The 21,993-nt window shown below is 44.7% G+C and overlaps 1 protein-coding gene across 2 annotated transcripts in view; it reads right to left on the reverse strand.

Annotated features, from left to right (window-relative positions):
- The window catches only part of IKZF3 (IKAROS family zinc finger 3), a 49,937-nt gene that overhangs the window by 19,110 nt on the left and 8,834 nt on the right, over nt 1-21,993 (reverse strand). The window contains exons 2-6 of one of the 2 annotated variants that reach the window (XM_033170832.1): nt 18,916-18,969; nt 17,928-18,041; nt 6,320-6,580; nt 5,426-5,593; nt 3,504-3,620 (exon numbers count right to left, since the gene is read on the reverse strand). In XM_033170832.1, coding sequence (XP_033026723.1) covers nt 3,504-3,620; nt 5,426-5,593; nt 6,320-6,580; nt 17,928-18,041; nt 18,916-18,969 — 714 coding nt within the window. Of the gene's footprint in view, nt 1-3,503; nt 3,621-5,425; nt 5,594-6,319; nt 6,584-17,927; nt 18,042-18,915; nt 18,970-21,993 lie in introns of both variants that reach the window. The other variant, XM_033170831.1, reaches the window with a different exon arrangement.

The raw sequence follows: 21,993 nt of genomic DNA on the forward strand, positions 1-21,993 counted from the left end.
GTATTGTGAACTAGCAGAAGGCAAAACTAGAATCCTTCCCTCCGACACAGTAGCTTTACACGTGTAGAGTTGTGCTTTTCTTTGTATGGATGCATACCACATCCACCTGCAACCTGCCTGGTAGAGATCATCACCTGAGTTGCATCCAAACCTACATGCACAATCTGCAGCGCAGTGACACAACAGCTTTCTAACCATGAAATAATTTTAGCTGATTAAACTGTACTAAATGGCAGGCAATTAGTAAACTGATTGATTGATTGGTTACATTTAATTGTATGTGAATATTACAAAAAAAAAATTGTGACCACTATTCTCAAATCCACCAATTAAATGGGACCCAGTGACTAATCAAAGAAAAAACAAATCACACTACTAATCAAGTCAATTAATGTTTGTAGCCCATTGGGAAACCTTTTTCAGTCTCAGTTTCATCATGGGGAACCTTTCAGGGGCAGCAGGCCAGTGCGGGGGAAGGAGTGGGTGGAGAAACAGGTGTAAATCTTATGTTTACACAGCTATTTTCCAGCCATCTAAAAAAATGTGTTTGTTTTTTTTCTATGCACCCCCACTCCCCCAACATCTCCACACAGACAAGCAATAGACATTATCAGAGCTCAAGGACACATTTCGGCCAGGCAGAGGTGCTTGAGGAGGGCATGGGTGAGGGGGTGTGGCTTGGGGAAAGCCCCCAGGGCCAGACAGAAAGGCCTGGAGGGGCACCATTCGCGCCTAGGAACAAGGCTCCCCACCCCTGATCTTATCACATGTGACATTAGCTTCCCCGGCTATTTATTTACTGAAGTGTCGCTGTGACGCCAAAGGATGTACAAGAACCATCTAAATGTGGAGTGGGGAAAGGACGGTCACAAAATGTTAATAATTAGTACAGATACTGTGAGGGAATTAGTACAGATACTGTGAGAAAAGTGAGCAGAGAAGGAGAGCGCGAAGGGGAAGCAGGAAGCACCAATTTTTTGGGTGGCGCTGTGGTCTAAACCAGTGTTCCCCAACCTTGGGCCTCCAGCTGTTTTTGGACTACAGCTCCCATCATGCCTGGCTAGCAAGGCCAGTGGTTAGGGATGATGGGAGTTGTAGGCCAAAAACAGCTGGAGGCCCAAGGTTGGGGAACACTGGTCTAAACCACTGAGCCTAGGGCTTGCCAATCAGAAGGTTGGCGGTTCGAATCCCCGCGACGGAGTGAGCTCCCGTTGTTCGGTCCCAGCTCCTGCCAACCTAGCAGTTCGAAAGCACGTCAAAGTGCGAGTAGATAAATAGGTACTGCTCCGGCGGGAAGATAAATGGAGTTTCCATGCGCTGCTCTGGTTCGCCAGAAGCGGCTTAGTCATGCTGGCCACATGACCCGGAAGCTGTCTGCAGACAAACGCCGGCTCCCTCGGCCTATAGAGCGAGATGAGCGCCGCAACCTCAGAGATGTCCGCGACTGGACCTAATGGTCAGGGTTACCTTTTCCTTTACCTTTATCCCCTCCTTTATCCCCTCCCCAACCCCTCTCTCTGGCTCTCTCTCTTTCTCCTTTGGTCCTCTATTCTAGCAACGCAACAACGGCGTGCCTTTTCAGGGTGCAATTCAGGCTGTTCCCAACATGAGACTTCTGTCAGCCCAGGGCCTTAACAGTTTCACATTTCTCACAGCGAGAGGGTATGGTTAACATAACCTCAGAAGTGCTAAATGAGACCTGAATGAGCGGCCTTGCTTCCTGTCACACCAAATGATGTGGTCAATAGGGGAATGGAGCACAGAACAAGACAACTGATTAGTGGCCAGATAAGGATCTCTGATCAGGCATGGGAGTCACGTTTGAATTACAATGCTGCATGCAGGGTTTGGCGTATGTACTTTTTTTTTTCTTCCTTCCCAGCCATGTGGTCGCAAATGCTACCCTTTTCAATCAATGGCAAATTCCAGAGGAGCAGTCGAAACGCAGATGAGATGCCTCAGAGAAGACAAATGCAGAGCAAAATCCCCCCCACTCATTCCTCCGAGTACTTCAAGCTAGATTCGGTACGCCCACAGATCCTCCCTGCTTGCAACAACCACGACCGTTTCCCTTCCACCCTTTAGTAACAAAAAGAGTACATACACACAAACACACATATATACATATATCCCTATACTGACATCAGTCGATCATACCAATAAATCATTATTTATGCCACCGTCATGTGACTGGCAAGTTTTTGAAATTAACCCAACATTTACAAATTGTGCCAAAGTTCAAGTGAAATTTTAAATGTTGAATGTGAGTTCATAAATATGTTGTTCTTTATTTGGGGCGGGGTGTTATTTATTATAAGCCGCAACCTAATCAACCAATAAGATCTACAGTAAAAACAACAAGCGCGGCAGGAAATTCCATTACGAAAATTCAACATGTTAAAAAGCTAGGTAAATAAGCAAGCTTTAAACCGGCATTGAAAAGATAATCTAGAACAGGCACAGACAAACGCGGCCCTCCAGCTGTTTTGAGAGTACAATTCCCATCATCCCTGACCACTGGTCCTTTTAGCTAGGGATGATGGGAGTTGTAGTCCCAAAACATCTGGCGGGCTGAGTTTGCCTATGCCTGATCTAGAAGGTTCCAGCTGCGCTTCTGAGCAGAGGACGTTCCGCCTTTAAGGTGCTACCACAGAAAAGGCCCTGAGCCTAAACGCCAATTTATCTTCAGACTACAATCCACTATATTTCTAATTGCAACTTCTCTGCTTAGCTCCTTGGCCACATCCACATCATATGTTGAAATTATACCACTTTAACAGCAAAGAATCTTGGGAACTGTTGTTTTTACCCCTCACAGAGCTACAATTCCCAGGATTCTTTGGGGAGAGCCGTGTGATCCATATGTGCTTTGAAATGTATGGTGTGGCTGTGACCCTATAAATTGGGGTGGATGTTGCCAGGAACTTCCCATCCACCTTGTGCTGCAGAAGCAACAAACCAGAATGGCACAGGTTTCTGTAATCCAAGTAATCTGAAATGGTTTGCCAAAATGCACAAAGATCCCAGGCAGCCCTTTAAAATGCCTGGAGACAACTGCATTGCTTTCCACCCCACCCCTCCACCACTACCTTTGGCCTTCCAAGGGGACTGTGGGGTAAAACCAGAGGCCGGATTTGTACAACAGGCAGAGTGGATTAGAACTGGCTGAGGCTACTGGTGGAATGGCAGCAGTATCCCCTCCCACTGCCTTGGGGCATTTAGATAGACATTTTTTTGTATAGAAACACGCCTGAATATGTTATTTGAGATTGAATTAATTCCTGGTAATAGGATCTGTTTACAGCAACTATGCACAAAATTCGCCATGATGGAGGAAGGTCTATTATATGCCTGAAATTATTTGATTCCCCAGAGCCACATGGATTTCCCTCGCGAAGGGAAGGAAACAATTCTTCATGGAACTCTGTTCCAGGATCTTCCCCTCCTTGATACTCCAATTTAATTCAGAATTCTCTGCATCTAATTAATTTTGAGGAGCTCACCAGCTTCACCAAGGGTAGCGTTCTGCAGGTAAGTTCGGCATCTCTCTTTGTGTTCCTCCAATGAGCTTCTTTGTTTGTAACTCCGTCCACAGAATTCGCACTTGAATGGTTTCTCCACTAGGAGGAATAAGCAAGCAAACAAAAGGACTGTTATCTTTCTGTGCGTGTACTGTGTTACTGGCGCATCAATTTTCATATGTAAACCAGTGGCTTAAAATCATTGCCTTTTTTTATCCCTTGAATTCTCCTGCATGAGCGATCAGATTGCAGCAAGGACTGGACCAGTGGACTTAAATATTTGACAGTGATGTTGAATATTTCCCCTCCAATCCCAGCTGTACCCATTTTGCAGCTGGAGGGAAATACGGAAGAGCAAAGTATGGGTACATGGTCACCAACAAGATTACTCTGTATGGCCCGTAGACGCCAGTCTCCCAAACCTCCCTTATCTGTCCACTTTCTTCTTGACAATGGTACATAGTTCCTAATGTTCCAGGGCTGTATGGGAGATTTTACCCCAGCCCTGCTTTCTCCATGTCTACTCCATGTCTCCACCACCCATTATGTCCTATTTTCTTCAGCCGCTCTGTTTCCTGGCCTAGCCCTTCTCACGCTTCATGTACGCAGCTCCTGCTGTCCTTGTGCTCTTTGAAATTTTCTCAGAGCCCCCTCTCTCATTAGCCTCCTTTTGTCTCCCATCTTCTCTCTCAAATTTCATCAAGTTCCCTTCTCCTTTTATAGCCTTCTCTCGGGCTCAGTGCCTGCTCTGCACACGTCCTTCAGCTATCTTGCTTGGATGGCTTTAAAAGAGGAGATGAGCGCCGCAACCACAGAGTCGTCCATGACTGGACCTAACGGACGGGGTCCCTTTATCTTATTACCTTTAGTCAAATTCACAAAGGATAATAACAATGGCTATTAGACATGGTGGCTATGTATGTTCTACTTCCACTGTTGGAGGAAACTGAGATTGCTGCCCTGCAGGGGGTTAGACTAAATGACCCTCAGGATCCCTTTCAACTCTACAATTCTCTGATTCTCCGATTCTGGGTCCCCTTGCTCCTTTGCTTTTCTTCCGGGGCCTCTTCCCAACCTTCAACGTGCATCAGAAAGCTACTCCTGTCCCTACAGGCTGTGTGAGATGTTATTCCCAGCCAGACTAACCTTCTCTCTCAAGACTAAAATGCTAATCGATGGCACTAAATGATTTGTGAACATTTTGTGACATCACAGCAGCTCTGCCAATCAGCATTCAGTGCTTCCACCACGTGCATAACGCAAAGACTAGACATCAATTCTCTTTGTAAAGTTGATTGCTTATAACACACACAAAAATGGTGTGACTTCATCACAGTTTCCTAGATAAGTGCGACACATCAGCATCAATGGCTTTGATCAATCTTGTGTGGTTAGTTGACTCTCACGCAATATTTGGATGCAAAAGTGGCGAAGGGGGTGGTAAAGAGTTTGAAAGACTGAAAGTGAAGAGGAAAAGGAACTGGAGCCATTCAATGAGGGTGGGGGTGGGGTGGGGAGAGAACTACCATATTTTTCCGTGTATAAGACGCCCCCTACTTTTGGGGACCCCAAATTAAGAAAATGGGGGGAGATGGCCCAAAGTTGTTGAGCTTTTTTGGGGGGAAGGATTGCCCAGATTTGGAGGGGAGTGCCCCGAAAATCGCACGCACAATTGCTGCAGCGGCAGCCAATCCTCAGCAGCCCTTACAGCAGCAACCAATCACCCACCCGATCGCTGCTGACAAGCTCCTGCTCTCAACTGCAACCAATCGCCCATCCCACATACGCACTATCCATGATTAAGACGCCCCCGAGTTTTAATCTTATTTTAGAGTTAAAAAAAACAAACCCTCATCTTCTACACAGAAAAGTACGGCATTTTTTTTTTTTTTGAAGTCACTTACCAGAATGTGTCCTTAAGTGACCAGTGAGCGCATCTCTCCTTTGACAGGCATAGCTGCAAAGGTGGCATTTGAATGGCTTTTCCCCGGTGTGAAGTTTAACATGGCGGAGAAGGTTGCCCTTTTGAGTAAACGAGGCCCCGCACTGGTTACACTGGAAAGGGCGCTCACCTTTAAAAACACCATGGAAGGAGGAGAAAAAGATATCACTTAAGTGCTACCATGCAGGCAGTATAGCCTCTATACTAAAAACCACAAATTATACATAATTCTGCCTGAGGGCTGCCAGGCAGGGCTTCAGATGCCACACCACCCAGCACTGGCCAAAGGAGGGAATGCAAGGGCCACCCCATAGACCTAAAATGTGTGTGTGTGTGTGTTGGTGGTGAGGGAACAGCCAACTGAATGAGAGTGGTATTCCCCCCCCCCTTTTTTTTTACAGCCGCAGCATACTCCTTTGCTGAATTAAACTTAGTGGCATTCTTCACCAGGAATAGCAAGAGTCTTGTGGCACCTTAAAGACCAGGTGTTGTGTGCAACATAATTCTTGCTTGAAGCAGATCCACTGAAAATGATGGACAGGACGGCTAACTCAGAGGCATTCATTTCAGTGGGACAACTCTTTTCGTAATCACTATTTTTGGTTGGAAATCTGCATTGCAAAATTCAGATAAGTGCGAATTTTGAAGGATAGCTATGCTTTGGTTCTCATGTTGTTGTTTTTCCAGGAAGTGGCAATGTGATAAATTTGGCTTTAAATGTGAACTGAATCAAATCCCCCCCCCACAAACACCTCTTCTCCCCCACTCAATTTGACACAGGGGTGATAAACTTATTGGGCCCAGATCAAATGCATTTAACACCGGCCTTGCCTTAGAAAGGACTAAAAGTAATTACCAGTGTGGCTGCGTTTGTGAACCATCAAGACATTGAGGCTGACACAGCGCAGCCCACAAATGTGGCAAATCAGCTTTCCACTAGATGGCCTGATGAGGTCGTACGGCCGGGAATGCCTCTCTAGCTCGATGCTCTCATACTCTCCATACTCCTGCTGACAGTTATAAAGGCTCCCAGGCTCTCCTCGGTTTTCCATTGGTTCAGAATTCAAAACGCCATCTTCTTTTTCAGTGTATTCACCTTTGCCTTTAAGCAAGCCATCTTCTGGAGGGGTGGGTGCAGGGAAACGGAAGACAGGTCCCAAAAGTCAGGAGATTGATAAAAATTGAGAATCCACAGAAAGAAGTTAGCCATACTTCCCCCCCCCCCATTACAAACAAAAATAATGCAAAATGGTTTTTTCCTTAGTTTTCTTGTTTGCCTTTTCCAGATCTTAAAACTTATTTTGAGGGGCATGGTGGGGGCAGGTTGAATTCAAACTATTATAGGTTATAAGCCATTTAGACCAGGGGTGGGAATATTGTTGGTCTCCTGTTCTCATCAGCCCCAGCCAGCACATTCAACAGCCTGTGATGATGGCAACTGGAGTCTGATAATCTGGAAAAGCAGTTTTCCCATCCCTGATTTAGGCCAGCAAAAAAACATTTTTTAATGCCCACCCTCTTTCAATTCCCCACTGCCCACCCCATTCACAACTGCTCACAGTATGAAGAATATAGAGAAACCAGAAAAAGAGAAGGAAAAATAGGAGAGAGATAGAGATGAAGGGAGGGCAGAGAAGAGAAACAACAACATGAAGACAAGATGGATCCATTCAAGATCCAGCAACTCAAGAGATGGCTCCCAGGTAAGATCAGAGGCATCAGGAGTATTTCATTTTTAGCATCACTGTTTCCTTGATGCTTAATTCTAATATTTCTTCCACCCACTGGTCAATCCATATCTTTGTCTTATAAGCTGTTGTTCTGGAGCCACTTCTTTGCTCACCTGAGGCCAGGAAGTGTTCTGGATTTCTGAGCAGCTGCAGGAGCAAGAAAACACTTGGCTCAATGAACTGCTAGAAACCCCAAAGGCAGCTGCTTGTGGCATTAGAGTCACCTCTGATTGAAAGTCTTTAAGAAGCAACCCATTGTACACAACCATGCAATTCCACCTGGGTTGAATGGAGGGAGGCTACTTCTGTGTGCTGGCTTTTCATCACTTGGCCCTAAAAATACTGGGGGAAGGCTCCATAGAGCACTTCAGAATTAGGTCTATTTGAGTCTTGTTTGTTTTAACTAGAGGACATACAGAACTAAAATGATCCAGGCACCAGGAATGGAATTTGCTATTTATCACAGGGACAAGGGCCAGGTTTAGGTTTTATGCTACTGGAGGTAATGGGGCCCTTTATATGTCCAGCTGTCCTTTTGTCGACAACAAATTGTCGCTGCTTCTTGTGTTGAATACATGCTATATGGTAATTTATGGACCTAATAGGAGCCTACACAACACAAAACAAAAACAACACACTGTTGCTGTATGTAGGTTTTATTTTATTCGTTTTTTTATCTTATATTTTGGAAATGTACATCCAGGTGTTTTTTCCTTTATATTTTTTGGGGGGCCCCAAGAGAGTGGGGTCCTAAGCTATAGCTTGTTTAGCTTATACATAAATCCGGCACTGACAAGCATGGACCAATAGGAGTGTCGGTTGGAGTATGTGTACATGTGTATGGTGCTTAACTCTTCCTCTGCCAGCTATTGTTCTGTTCCAAAATCACCTCACCTGCTTAAGAGTTGCACATGGCCACTACCAGGGAAGTGACTACTTCGGAAGCGGTTGGGAGTATGACACAGTGCATCCATCACCACAATTGTCTTAAAACAAACATAGGAAGCAAAATCCCATGCATCTTTACTTGCTGGTAAGTTCCACTGTGTTCATTCAATAGGGCACACTCCCATGTAAGTGGAAATAGGATCGCAGTCTTAGTAACAATTGTGGAGTTTACCATCCATTGCCTTTCTGCAGCACTAACAAACCGTGAGACATTCAGATGAAATTTGAGGTACTCCATAATAAATGCACGTGCAGGACAGCTGGTATGTTGAGCTTGTTGAAGAAAGCTTGGGTGGTCAGGAGTGGACTTTTGCATTAAATGATCATTTAATACAAAAGCCCAGTCCTGGCCACCCAAGCTTTCTTCATTTCAGCAGCCCAGTTTAGATGGGAACGTTTTCTTCTTCCTATCATTGAGCAACTAGGAGTCAGAACAGGGGATGGCAATCTAAGGCCCATGGGCCACAAGTAGCCCATGGGGGTCGTTTAACCGGCCCAGGGACCCCCACCGCCCACTCGGTAGGCTCCTGTACACCGCGCTAAACTGGCGAGGAGCAGAGCAGGGACCGCCTTCCGCGGTGCTGGCTGGCTTCCCATTGGCTGCAGTAAGCTCCTGCAGCCAATGGGAAGCTGTGCACGCCTCCTCTGCACCAGAAGGAGTGCCGGAAATAGTGTTTGCGCATGCATGTACATGCCCGCACACTCCGGCCCACCGCAGCGTCTGTGGGACCGTGAACTGGCCCAAGCCACAAAAACTTTGCCAACCCCTGAGTCAGAAAGTCTTTGCCAGTGTACTGCAAACCACACAGAGATCTAACAGTAGCTCCCAAACTATCTTCTGTCTGCCCCCAGCTCTATGGTTTGAGAAAAGTAGTGTGGGGAGTGAATGTATCAACTTCTGAAGATATGCTTTGATTGCAGAATATGGTTTCAAACATCCTCGCTGGATATGCAGTGACTACCTCTTGAGGTTTTTGTATGGGTAGAGCTTACTAATCGTATGCGTTTGCAGGAGGAGCATGTGCATGGGTGGGGCCAAAGGAGAAGGATCTTGGCAGTTGGACGTAACCAGTGAAGGAGAAACAAGTTTTTGCAGCTGGCTGATAAGAAGGAGCCTTGAGGAGAAAAGGACTAAGCTGTTGGTTTTTGGAAACCATACAGACCAACACTGGGCACCTGGGTGCTTGCCTTCCTCCCAGTTTGTACAATGCAAATAAGTAGATGTCATAAATAAAGGTGGGGAAATCTGCCAGTTTCTGTTTCTCTGGTTTCTGGTTTCTCCAACCTTAAGTTCCATTCTCCACATTTCCACATCAGTCCTCAGGAAAAGTCACCAGCATTTTGCTGTGAATTTATCTGAGCGCACACACATTTGTGTATATATTTTTGCAAAGCAACTTCCCTCTAAAGTAATACATTTCTGTATATTATTTTCACTAATATGCATTTTTGCACACATTTCTTGGCTGAAGAAGGCTGAAGAACTGCATATGCAAAAACATCAGAGAAGTGCAAATTTCAAAGAGTGGCTCTGTTTGGATTGTACTGTTTTGGAAACGGCAAATTAGATAGGTTTGCCTTTAAATGCAAACTGAATTCCCTGGCATCCCTAGTTACAAAATCACACTACACAAGTCCACAGCACTCTCCACTCCCAAGGAAACTGACTGTGTGAAAGGCTGACCCTGGTTGGGGAAGTGGAGACATGAACAATACAACTCACCTGCTTCAGGATCCTGCCTGTGGGAACCTCTTTGCAAGGTTCTTACTGAAACTCCTCCTAAGGAAAAATACCCGCCTTTTGCTTTTCCTTCAGGCCATCTGCCTCTGCATAGTGCATCTCTCTGCCTCTGATTCACTTTTGATAAGGAACTGAAAGGATGCACCTGAGCCCCCCTGACCGAAGCCCCCGCCATGCTCTAGTGCTTGAAGGTTCCCCCAAGCAAAAGCTTGAGCGATTTTTCAGTTTGCATGTAGGTGCTTTCTAAAAAAGCAAGACGGGAAACATGCGGACCAACATGCAGAAGGGGCAGAAAGCAGAAGCTGTGAGAAAAGAGCAGTTCGGTGACAAGCAATAGCACGGTAGCCCTGTCTTCACTGGCAGGAGGTAAAGGGAAGAGAGAACAGCCCAGCCTTGCTCAGTGAGGCTTATATTTGTCTTGAAAAAGCAACACTTGATTTGAAAGCCTTTCACTTACGCCAGGCTATGGGTTAAGCCAAAATCCGTTTCAGGGGCCTAATCCGTCAGTCGGTTTAATCTGGCCCCTGTTTATTTCCTGGGGGTAAAATCCTAAAAAAAAAAAAGCTCAACAACTTCAATCCTAAAAAAGGTCAACAACCTTGGTCAGCTCTCACGCATGTTCAATTTTGGCTCTCTTTGAAAAAAAAGTTTGGGCACCCCTGTTAAGCTCACCAGGAGAGCTCTGCCTATTGAGAAATCCAAATATCCCCACCCCAACAGGCCAAGGAACCTGGAGGGGACAGAAACCTATATATTAATTTACTCGGTAAGAAGTGTCACACAATTCAATAGGATTTACTTTTGTGTAGACAAAGTTGACACTGGAAGCTGCTTTATTCTGTGTCAAACCACTGGTCCATCCAGTTCAGTATTGTCCGCACCAGGGGTAGCAAAGCGGTGCCCTCCAGGTGTTACTGGACTCCGTATCCCATCATTCTCAGCCAGGGATGATAGGATTCGGAGTCTAACAACATCTGCAATGCACCATGTTAGCTACTCCAGTCTACACTGACTGGCAGCAGCCAAGGGATTCTCCCGACTCTACCTGCAGATGCTGGGGACTGAAGCTGGGATATTCCGCATGCAAAGCAGATACTCTACAGCCCTTCCCAGTGCAGAGGATTGCATTGTGAGGCTGCAATTCTAAGCACACTTAAATTGTGGTGAGTCCTATCGGAATCAGCCTTGCTGCCAAATAGATGTGTTTAAAATTGCACCGACAAAGACAGAGGAACTGCTGCCTGCCTTTCTCTATCTCTCATCATCTCTCTTCTTAACAGCTGCTTGTATCTGCTCCTCACCTTTCCAACTTCCATTTTTTAACAAAAGTCACTACAATGGTTCTGTCTCATTCCCTTTATATCTGGACAATGACATCCATCATTCCTAACCAGCATGGTCAGGGCTTATGGGAGTCAGTGTCGTAGCTACTGGGGGGAGCTATCCAATTTTTTTGCCCCAGGTGAAGCCTCCAGAGGGGCACCCTTGAGGCTCCCAGCCTGTGTTGTGTACAAAAATGTGTGGGGTGGGTCTTTGACCCGGGTGAAATAAAGCTTTGTTTTGCCCCTGCTGGGAACTGTGATTCAGCAACAGCTAGGGATTCGTGGTTGGTCGAAGGCTTCAAAGACATCACAGCATTTACACACTGACACCACAATCTATAGAGAACTGAATTTCCTCCCTCAGCCCACTCCATCCACAGGAGACAGGCTGAGAAAACTGGAAGGGAATGTGGCACCGCTGGCCACCTTCCTACAGCTGGTTAAGAATCTCTGTTTGACTCATCTTAGCATGAATAGTTCAAGCTGTTCCCACTCCCAACTCCTGGGTAAAACCAGTCACTAAAAAGGAGGGAAGATGAACAATGGAGGAAGGCCGCCAGTGGTTCTATGAACAATGGAGGAAGGCCGCCAGTGGTTCCCCTGTGGAGGGGAGGCTTAAAGTTAGGATTTGTAACCATCAAAGCCTTTCAGACGAGGAAGGCAACGCACTGCCACACGCTCAGGGCTGATTCATACATTGGTAGAGCAAGGCAGAAGCCCCTTCTCCGGGGTTCCTTCCCACTCCACTCCACGCTAATGTCAGCGTTTGAAAAACCGTGTCATTCCTTCCACCCATGGAGCTCTGACACATAACTGTTACGGGTGGAGCAGTGTAGGAAGAAAAAAAACCAGAGGAAAACGTTACCTATGCTGTTGTGACAAGAGTGTGACTCAGGCCCCCGTCTTGTTCATGCCTCCTCAAGCTTTCCCCAAGGCAAAGGGTACATCCACACTAGGTGTGGGTGGTTAATGTGTAGTTCCCACTCTTCATCCCGTGAGAGGAAATTGACATGATGGAAGATGGGGCACATGTTGAAGGGTGGGAAGTTATGCGGCTTACAGTGAGAGAGAACAATGAGTGGGCAGTACTAACAGTGAGTGGGCAATTGCCAATTCATTTCCGAGCACAATTCAAGGTGTTTAAAACCCTGAACGGCGTAAGACCCAAATACCTGAAAGATCGCTTCCTTCCCTACAGACTTTCTTGGGTGTTAAGCTCAGCAGATTAGTCATTCCGCCACCCTCAGAAATTTAGCCCGGGTAGTCTGGGAGAGGGAATCCTTTATGTCAGCTCCTAGGTCAGAGTTTTTCATGTTGGCGACACACTTTTTAGACATGCATCATTTCACGACACAGTAATTCTGTTTTACTAGCAGACCAGAGGTCAAGCAAACCAATTTCCAGCCCCGAGAGGAACGCGACACACCTAAACACTGCAGCCGACACACTAATGTGTCGCAACACACAGTTTGGAAAGCTCTGTCCTAGGTTGCAGAATTCCCTCTGTATTATGCAGTTTCCATCATATGCTGAAGACAGACCTCTTTACCCTGGCTTTTGACACCTGATATATGTATTTTCAGGACTTAAACCGATTCCTGCAAATGTAATTTGTTTTGACTGTTTTTAATTCTGAATTTTAAACTGTTGTAACCTACCCTTGGACCTCCTGGTGAAGTGTGGGTGATAAATTGATCAACAACAACAACAACAGAAACATGGGTGCAGAGAGGGATGACTTTGGATCTTGTCTTGTTTTTCATTTAAATAACTCATTTCTAGGGTGATGCCTCAATGAACCCAGACAGACAGTGAACACCTGGTGGAAATTTCACTTACTAAAAATACCAACCAAACTTTCCGAATTCCTTGGCAAGCACGAAAGCTTATTGCCAAAAAGCTGGCCTCTCTTAAAAGAAAATAAAAAAACAGGGGAGGGACAAAATAATAAATAAGCAAACTAGATTGTGGGGGGGGGGGGAGAAAATATATTCAAATATCAAGAACTTATGCTTCCATTGTGGAAGGTCTGAAGTAGGGATGGGGGAGAAACCCAGTTCAGTTCACCCTCAAAAGGCAAATCTACCCAATTCGCACTTCCTGAAGCAATACGTGAACTGAAACAAAGTCATTCTTTGAAATGGGCGCTTCTACAAATTTCGCAGTGCAGCTCTCCAACCAAGGAATATGTACTGGAATGCCTAGACTGGCCAAAACGTGCACAGAATGCATATATAACATTTAAAGAACATTAAAATTGCATTGTATTAGGCAAAGCTTCATACATCAATGCGCGTATGAGAAGAATCCTATACTAAAATGCTGATGAACCTTCATGAGAACCTTTAAAAAAAAAAATCAACTTGCAAGTGATGTGGGAATGTGGAGAACTCAGCTTAATGTTTGAAAAATGAAAAACTGAGAAGAACAGCCTAGTTTGAAGGCACCGGAAGCCATTTTGTCTCGGAAAACGGTTTTCAAATTCTGCACTTTCAGAGAATTGATTCCAGATGAAGTTGTCTGCTGACGAATCCTTGAATGCTGTGGAGGGTTATGGGTCACGTTCTCAGTACAGGTGGGGTTCAGGCATCCAAGGCCCACTGGGACTAATTGCTGCCGCACGAGAACCCCAAATGTACTCCAGAATATCCCCAGACACTTTGAAATATAAATGGTGCTGGTAGCGGCAGCAGCAGTGGCAGCTGGTAAGCTGCCTTCCATAGAAATTTGTCTCCCATTACTGGATCTGTTGGTGAGGTTCTCTGACAAGCCTATGAGGAACCCTAGGATTCTCGGAAATGTAGCTTGAAAAACACAGCACAAGCCTATTAATACCATCAGTACTTCCATCCAAAGAACCCTGGGAATTATTCTAGGTGGAAAGGTTAGGGAACTCTAATAAAGAGTGCATGGAGAGTGTCTGGAGCTCTGTATCTACCTTTATACAATACATTAGCTCTGTATCTACCTTTATACAATACATTAATCCCAGGTAACAGAGCTGGGAAGGACTTCTGCATGAGACTTTGGAAAGCTGCTGCTCATCATAATAGACAATATGGGCTGGACTGGGCTAGCATAATGCAGCTTCCCAAATTCAGATGTCTCGCCTTCTTTCAGGGCCACACTTCAGCGTCCACAAAGTAAAAAAAAAAAAACTGGCAAAATTCATTAAACAAATCACTCTCTCGCTCCCGCCCAAATCTCCCATTGTGGAAGGAGGGACTTTAAAGTGCTTGGAGACAGGTACTGGTAGCTGCCTTTTTGGGGAGCTCATATTACTCTATAAACAGCCTATATACATGGACAAAGAGTTAACGTGCTGCATATTTTATGCGTGTCGTAACAACTCCTAGGCACGTTAGTTAATAAAACAAAGGAAGAAAACACAGAGAATTTACAGAGCCCTGCTGCCTGACTTGTGAGTTTCAAATCAGAAACCACAATCAAAGGAAGACGGTGCCAATACAGTAAGTTTCAAGTTCCACAGTCGTGTGTGTTTTTAAAAATCCTATATGAAAATCCCCTGTTAAATGAGCCTCTGCAGAAAAGGACTTGCTGAAGTTGCTAGATACGCCTCTCCCCCTCCCAGTTTTGTCCCACTAGCAGGACGAGGCAAGAGATGCGATATTCTGATAATAATAATAAAAAACACAGCACTTCCTTTTCTAGCACAGCCACACGCCTAAGGCGACGGCGGCTGGAACCTCAACCAAGAGACCTCTGGGCAGATTCTCCCATTTTGCTCCTGCCTTTTCTCTTGCTCTTTTCACAGTCACCCATAAAATAAAATCGCAGCACGCCTATTAGCTTAAAGGTCCAAGGTATCTCGCCCACACACCTTTCCCTATTTTGCACAAACACAAACGAACTAACGTACAGCACCAACAAACCTCTAATTCAGGAGTTCATAACTTCACTAGCTGGGAATCCAGATTTGAAAATGGGACATACCTATACATGTAAATATATATATATATAGGAGTTCCTGAACCCTGCGGCTTAAAAGCTCCCAGGGAGTAAAATTTCCAGTGGCAGCTGTGGTGGAAAAGAGGACGAGGGCTCCGGCACTTTTCATAGTTTTGCAGAAGAGCGGATTTTAGCTGGTATAGATAAACTTGTCCTTGCTGGCACAAGGAAAGCACAAGACCAGTAACTATCCTGTGATAAAAGTTCAGAAGTGTCCGGAAGATCAGGGGTCATTCCATGACAGAGTTCAGAAGCGGCAGTTCTTTTGCAGAGAAGGAACATTTGGGCCCTTGTGAAAGTACCTGCCTAATGTTTGCACTGCTCCTGTGAGCAGACCATGGGCACAGCAGTTGATTGTAGACTCTGTGCTGCTCCTGTGGCGCCCACACAACATTGCCCTTGTCAAAATGCCTTCACGTATCCCCCCCCCCATTTAATCCAGAATTGCCGTTTCTGCATGTGTGAACACCACTGGGCACGGTTGACTGTCGTGGGAATGCACTCCCAATTCTGTGCACTGCTAAATGCCCAAGAGCACATTTATACAAAATATGGGTTGGCCTTTTGTTCCCGATAGTATATTCTATGAAACAAAACAGAACTTTTATTCCCTTTTTAGCTCAAACCCTATTTCTGGTAAGGCAGGTGATGTTGCTCAGAGCCACTGCCATGGGAGGACTTAAAGGGGAAGTTCGTGATCTTCCTGATTATCTCCTTAGGCGCTTATCTCTGCACTTGGTGCAGACAGTTACAGTCCTGCTAACTCCACAGATACAACAGAGATAAAGGCAACGTTTCCGGACTAACTTCTGTTAGTGCAAAAGAAAAAAAAGAAAAATAAAGGTTTGTCTGGTATTGGGGATTGCTAATAGGCTGCACTGAGAAGGTGGGGGACAATGGCAGGTCATATATGTTCCCCCCCGTCAAGTTAAGGTAAAGGTAAAGGACCCCTGGACAGTTAAGTCCAGTCAAAGATGACTATGTGGTTGTGGTGCTCATCTTGCTTTCAGGCCGAGGGAACCGGCGTTTGTCCACAGACAGCTTTCTGGGTCGTGTGGCCAGCATGACTAGACTGCTTCTGGCGCAACAGAACACAGTGACGGAAACCATCGTTTACCTTCCCGCCATAGCAGTACCTATTTATCTACTTGCACTGGCGTGCTTTCGAACTGCTAGGTTGGCTGTCAAGATCACCAGACAGAAAGAAGGACAGACCTCCTGCACTCCATGTGACTGTAAGAGGCATGCAGAGGCAGGATTTCAGCAGCTGCAGCTTATCATATGCAAGGGTGAGAAAAGCAACATTTGTTGAAATCCCTTTTTTATATAGCTACAGAAACCCTGGGCTAGTTCTCACTCAACTGGTGCCTAGGCTGTACCACTTCCACAGGAAAAAGCCTAGGCTAGAATTCTGCTCCTCAAAGGGCAACATTTCTGTCATGTTAGCTCTCTGCTACCACTCACAGCCTAAAGTGGTACAGTCCAGGCAGACAGAATTAGGCTTATGTCTCAGGGGTGGCCCAATACATTTTGGTGCACCCTCTCCCACTTGGTTAGTAGCTCAATGGCAGAGTTTCCACTTTGCACACAGAAGGTCCCAGGTTCAGTCTCAGCATCTCTTGGTAGGGATGGGAAATGCTCCTGTCTGAAAGACTAAGAGCCACTGCCAGTCAGACAATGCCAAGTAGACAATACCAGGCAAGATGAGCCAACGGTCTGACTTAGCACATAGCGGCTTCCTGTGATGTTCTCTTCCTCTGAAGCCATACTGAAGTTAATGGGAACTCTGCAAGGACACACTGGATTGACCTCCATGAATCCAAATTCTGTCTCATTTTGCCACCCTGTTTCTTCATCTTACCTGGTGACAAAGCTCCCTCTACCTAGTTTTCCTGTCTCTGTGTTGTTGTACCTATAATGCCTTCCTGATTCTGGCCACTTGCTCCTTCCCCCACTTTTTATTTTTTTATTTTTTTGCTGTGGGGGAGAAATCTGATTAGGAACTTAACCCACCACCCAAACCCTAGAATGAAAACAAAATAAAAAATTCTTTCCAGTAGCACCTTAGAGACCAACTAAGTTTGTTCTTGGTATGAGCTTTCGTGTACATGCACACGAAGAAGTGTGCATGCACACGAAAGCTCATACCAAGAACAAACTTAGTTGGTCTCTAAGGTGCTACTGGAAAGAATTTTTTATTTTGTTTTGACTATGGCAGACCAACACGGCTACCCACCTGTAACTGAACCTAGAATGAAACTTTTTCTAGAATGCCTTTGTGTGTGGAAGACTCGGCAATACATATCCCATAAACTTCAGCGCAGGGGTGGGGCTCTTGGTTTTGAAGTCTGATCTAGAGGTAAGAGAACTTTGAGCCTGTGCCTGTGCCCACCTCCTTCTCCTCCCCCCCCCCACACCATCACCCAAGTGGCAGAGAGGAGAGAGACAGCAGGTCCCAGCAGATACAGAAGGGAAAGAGAGAAAGGGGCTGCCACTTTCAAAATGTTTCCCAATTATGTCAGGGAATTTTGAAGGTTAGTTGCTTCCATTTTTTTTAAGTTGGCTCAATAAACTCAGGGATATATGTTCAGCTACCATTCCCATCATCTGTGAACCAATGGCCATGCACGACAGGGCTGATGGGAGTTGGAGTCTAAGAAAACACCTGCTTCTTCCTGAATTACCTATATAAATAGTGGCAATTCTAGGTGGCATATGTTGTTTTATTAGCTTTAATTCCAGTTTCCACTTTACCTTCTCTCCCTTCTCCATTAGTCAACTGATATTCCTTTGAGTCTTCGCTGTTATCCATGTTTTCATTTTCATGGGATGTGTTAGAATTGCCATCAGTCAAAACATCTGGAACATCTAGAAGGAGTTTTTAAAATATATTAATATATACGTGACTGAATTATAATGACGGCGAATCATTTAGACAGCAATTCAAATGTGCTTTGATACATTTTAGCTCAGTGAGTAACAACAAAATATGCTCTCAATGCTTGCATTTTACAGATTAGGGAAACTGAGACTGATCGAAAAGGAGGCCACCTTAACAAGACTCTGTAAAGATGAGTTGAAATTTGAACTCTGGTTACAAACCCAACATGCAAGCATTAGTAATATAGTTCAAATGCACTAAGCATCAAATCATTAAAAACATTCAAATTTTCAGGCATCAATCTTATGGGCTAAGGCCACATTGCAGACACGTAAGTATCCAACTTAATGTTAGATATTCTGGATCAAGCTTCTCATTGCATACTGTATTGGCCTGAATATAATTATGCCTCACTTCCCCCCCCCAAAAAAAATCTGACCGTGAAAAGTTAAAGTGCGGCTTATATTCGCGACCTTACAGTATGCAGCCAGGAGCGCGAGGCAAACAGTGCCAGGATCGCGGCAAAGCAATGCCCGCCCTGTGCATTGTCCCCCGTCCTCTCCTCCAAGGCCAGGGAGAGAGCAAGGAAGGGGAAAGCCCCCACCAACACAGCACGGCTCCCCCCCCCCAATACGTAGCCAGGAGCAGCGAGGAATGAAGTGGTTTGTATATTTGGGTATTTTTTCTTTCCCCCCCCCCTCCAATTTTAAAGGTGTGGCTTATATTTGGGTGCGGCTTATATTCGGGCCAATACGGTACTTATATGGTCATATGTGGGAAGTAAGAATCATCTTCAGGTTCCCAGGCTGGGAACTCTTTTAAGGGTAGAAGAATGGGAGTGGGGGCATCACAGCACAGTACCTGTAGACTCTGTTTGCTCCCGAGAATGGCTGAGGTCCATGCCAGCTGGTGAATCTGAAAAGAGGCCAAGAAAGAATTTAAATCTCTAAAGATTGTATAACACTAAGTGACAATTCTGCAATGAGACTGGAAGGGCTGAACCTGGTCCAAAATCGTGTCGTCCAAAGCATACTCTTCCTGTGTAGGTGGGTGGGTTTTCAATAAACAGAACAATCCACTAAATAGCCAAGAGGTGCGTATAAAGAATGGAGATAAGACCTTCTCATTCCTTAGAACATGGGTTATGTAGTCCAAGCATTCTTACACCTTTGCCTCACCCCTTATTAAACCACAACAAAACTTCAAAATTAGACCACGGCAAATGGCCTTGGTCAGAAAAGAATGTTGCAAGATGTAATGCATATGTTGTGCCATGTTGACTGTATCATCTACTGACCTATTAGCTCGATAAGCAAATTGCAAAGGATCCAGCACTGGGTCAGTAGTGTCTTTCAAATAGGCCAACACTAGTCTCTCAAAGACTTTCATTACTACAGATGTAAGAGCAACCGGTCTATAATCGTTCATCCCGCTGATGAAAGGTTTCTTATGCACCGGAATGATAATAGAATGTTTAAAGCACGAAGGAACACTGCACAACTCCAATAAACGATTAAATATCTGTGTGAGAATCGGGGCCAATTGTACCGCAATTGTACCGAAGAACAGACATGGGCATCTCATAACATTCCTATTAGATTAATGAGCTTTATAACAATCAATCAATAGTACCTTAATATTTTCTCTTGAATTTTTGAAGATAACGCTTTAGTTTTCTGTTAATTATGTTGCTTTGAAAGTTATACTTTTATATTTGACTTCCTTCAGTAACGTTTTATTCTGGATTATTTTATCTGATGTTTTAATGCAGGTTGTAAACTGCTTTGAGATCCCCCCCCCCTTTAAAAATATAAAGCAGTATAGAAATGAAGTGAATAATAACAATAATATCCAAATAATATCAATAAATGTTTGTTGGAGATAAAAGGCATTCAGATACAGACATCGTGCAAGATTTTGGTCCTGTTTATACATACGAATGTGTGGAGAGAAGTCCTAGATTCAGGATGGGGAATCTGTGGCCTTCCAGATGTTTTTGGTTCCAGTTCCCATTCTATATTCACTATGCGGATGGGTCTTGGGAGGCCAAACAGCACCTGGAAGGCCACAGTTTCTCCATCCCTGACTGAGACAAAACCCAAGGGATGATAGTATATGACATTCCTCTTGATCCCAGAATTATTTTATTGGGATGTTTAAAAGGAGTGGCAAAACCAGCAAAATTAAAACAACAATTCCACTCATTTGCTACTGCGCTGATCGCTGGGAAACCTCGCAATTCCTCTTAATTTCGAAGTGGTTAAAAATTGGATGTAAACGCATTGCTAATTAACTTGTTTTTCAAGAAGCTACTCACTATCTCTTGAGTGATACTAATGCCTATTTTAAAAAGCTGTTGTGTTACCTTGACAACTAGGAATATCAGAAAGAGAGCTAGATAAAATTGCTTCGCAAGAGAAACGAAGATTAAGGTTGTGATCCTATACAGCTGCTGGGAGTAAGGCTCACTGAGCACAAGTAGAGGATTGCCCTGTTAATTTGTATTGAAGACTGAGGTTTTCTGCACCCCTGGAATCTGAATGCATGCCTGATATAGGGTCTGGAATGTGAACTTTCCATTATTGGGTTGATGTGTTGATGTGTTGATGTGCCATATATAGTTGTCATGGCCTCTGGCATGAACAATTAAAACTTCAGCTTGAAGAAGCTACTATTGAAATCAAGTTAATAGGTTTATTGAAAGACTGTCTTTTAAGATAAATCTCTGGAATAATACTTTTGTAGATGAGGCACAACCTTTTTTCTCTGTTGTAGTTGTGCCAATCCATTTATTCTGTGCCAGGGCAATTTAAAATTGGTCTCAATTAGATTATTTTTGGAATTGTAAATGTGTTAATTATGGGTGGCATTCAATTAGGGTTTCTGTTTTTATTTTCGGAACAGGCCTCATATGGTATACAGAAACATGCAGTGCTTGGGGGGGGGGTAAAAAATAAATAAGTAAATGAGATGTTGTGTGACTTACATCTTGATAAAAAGTGTCATGGGTGCCAGCACAAAATGGCTGCCATGGGCAGCAAAAAATAAATTAATTAAAAACAGATGCCAGCACTCCATGTTGGTGAATACTGTCACAAAAACAACACCGGACACATGTAAACAGTGAAGCCTGGCGGAAGTGAAATGCAAAAAAAAACCCCCAACCAAACCTATTTATGGCAATTAAAATGAAAGCTCATACCAGGATTAGGTAACATGGTCCCCTCCAGATTTTGTGGACTACAACTCCCATCATCTCCAGCAATTGGCCCTGCTGGCTGGGGCTGATGGGAATTGTATTCCAAATTATCTGAGGGGCACCCGGTCTGCCAGCCATGGCTTATACTTATTTGGCATACATTTACAGCGCAATCCTATACCTGTCCAGGTACGTGTATCTAGGATTGCAACAGGTACATGTGTACAGGACTGCAGTCTTCATCTGTAATAAAATAGTCACAGACTCTATGCTTGGCATTTTCTCACCCTCTGATCACACTGTTTGTATTTCTCTCTCAACACCGATTTCAGCTCTCTCGATACCTGCCAACTGCGGGTGAAGACTTCACACATATGGGAGGAGGAGACTGCAGTGCCCAAAATCTCCTACCATAATAAATGTGTCAAGTCTTTGAGGTGCCACAAGACTCCTCCTTGTTCGCACTAAATATAAGCTTGCTCACGTTGAAGGCCTTTATCCCCTTCACCTGCCTTCCTGTTCTGTCCCACAGAAACCCATTTCCTGTCAGCCCCTTTGTTCACACTCCTGTCTCCTCGGCAGCGCCTGCCACATGATTTCCAACCTCCAGAGCAGCTCCTCCCCCCCCCCGAAGCTCAAAGTCAAAACCACCTTCTGCAAAAACCCTCCTGAATTTCTCCTTTAGCGTCTCCTCGCCACCATCTGTCAAGGCCAGACCACACGGTTCATGAAAGTAACAC

This window comes from Lacerta agilis, chromosome 14 (assembly GCF_009819535.1).
Source record: "Lacerta agilis isolate rLacAgi1 chromosome 14, rLacAgi1.pri, whole genome shotgun sequence".
Lineage (NCBI taxonomy): Eukaryota > Metazoa > Chordata > Lepidosauria > Squamata > Lacertidae > Lacerta > Lacerta agilis.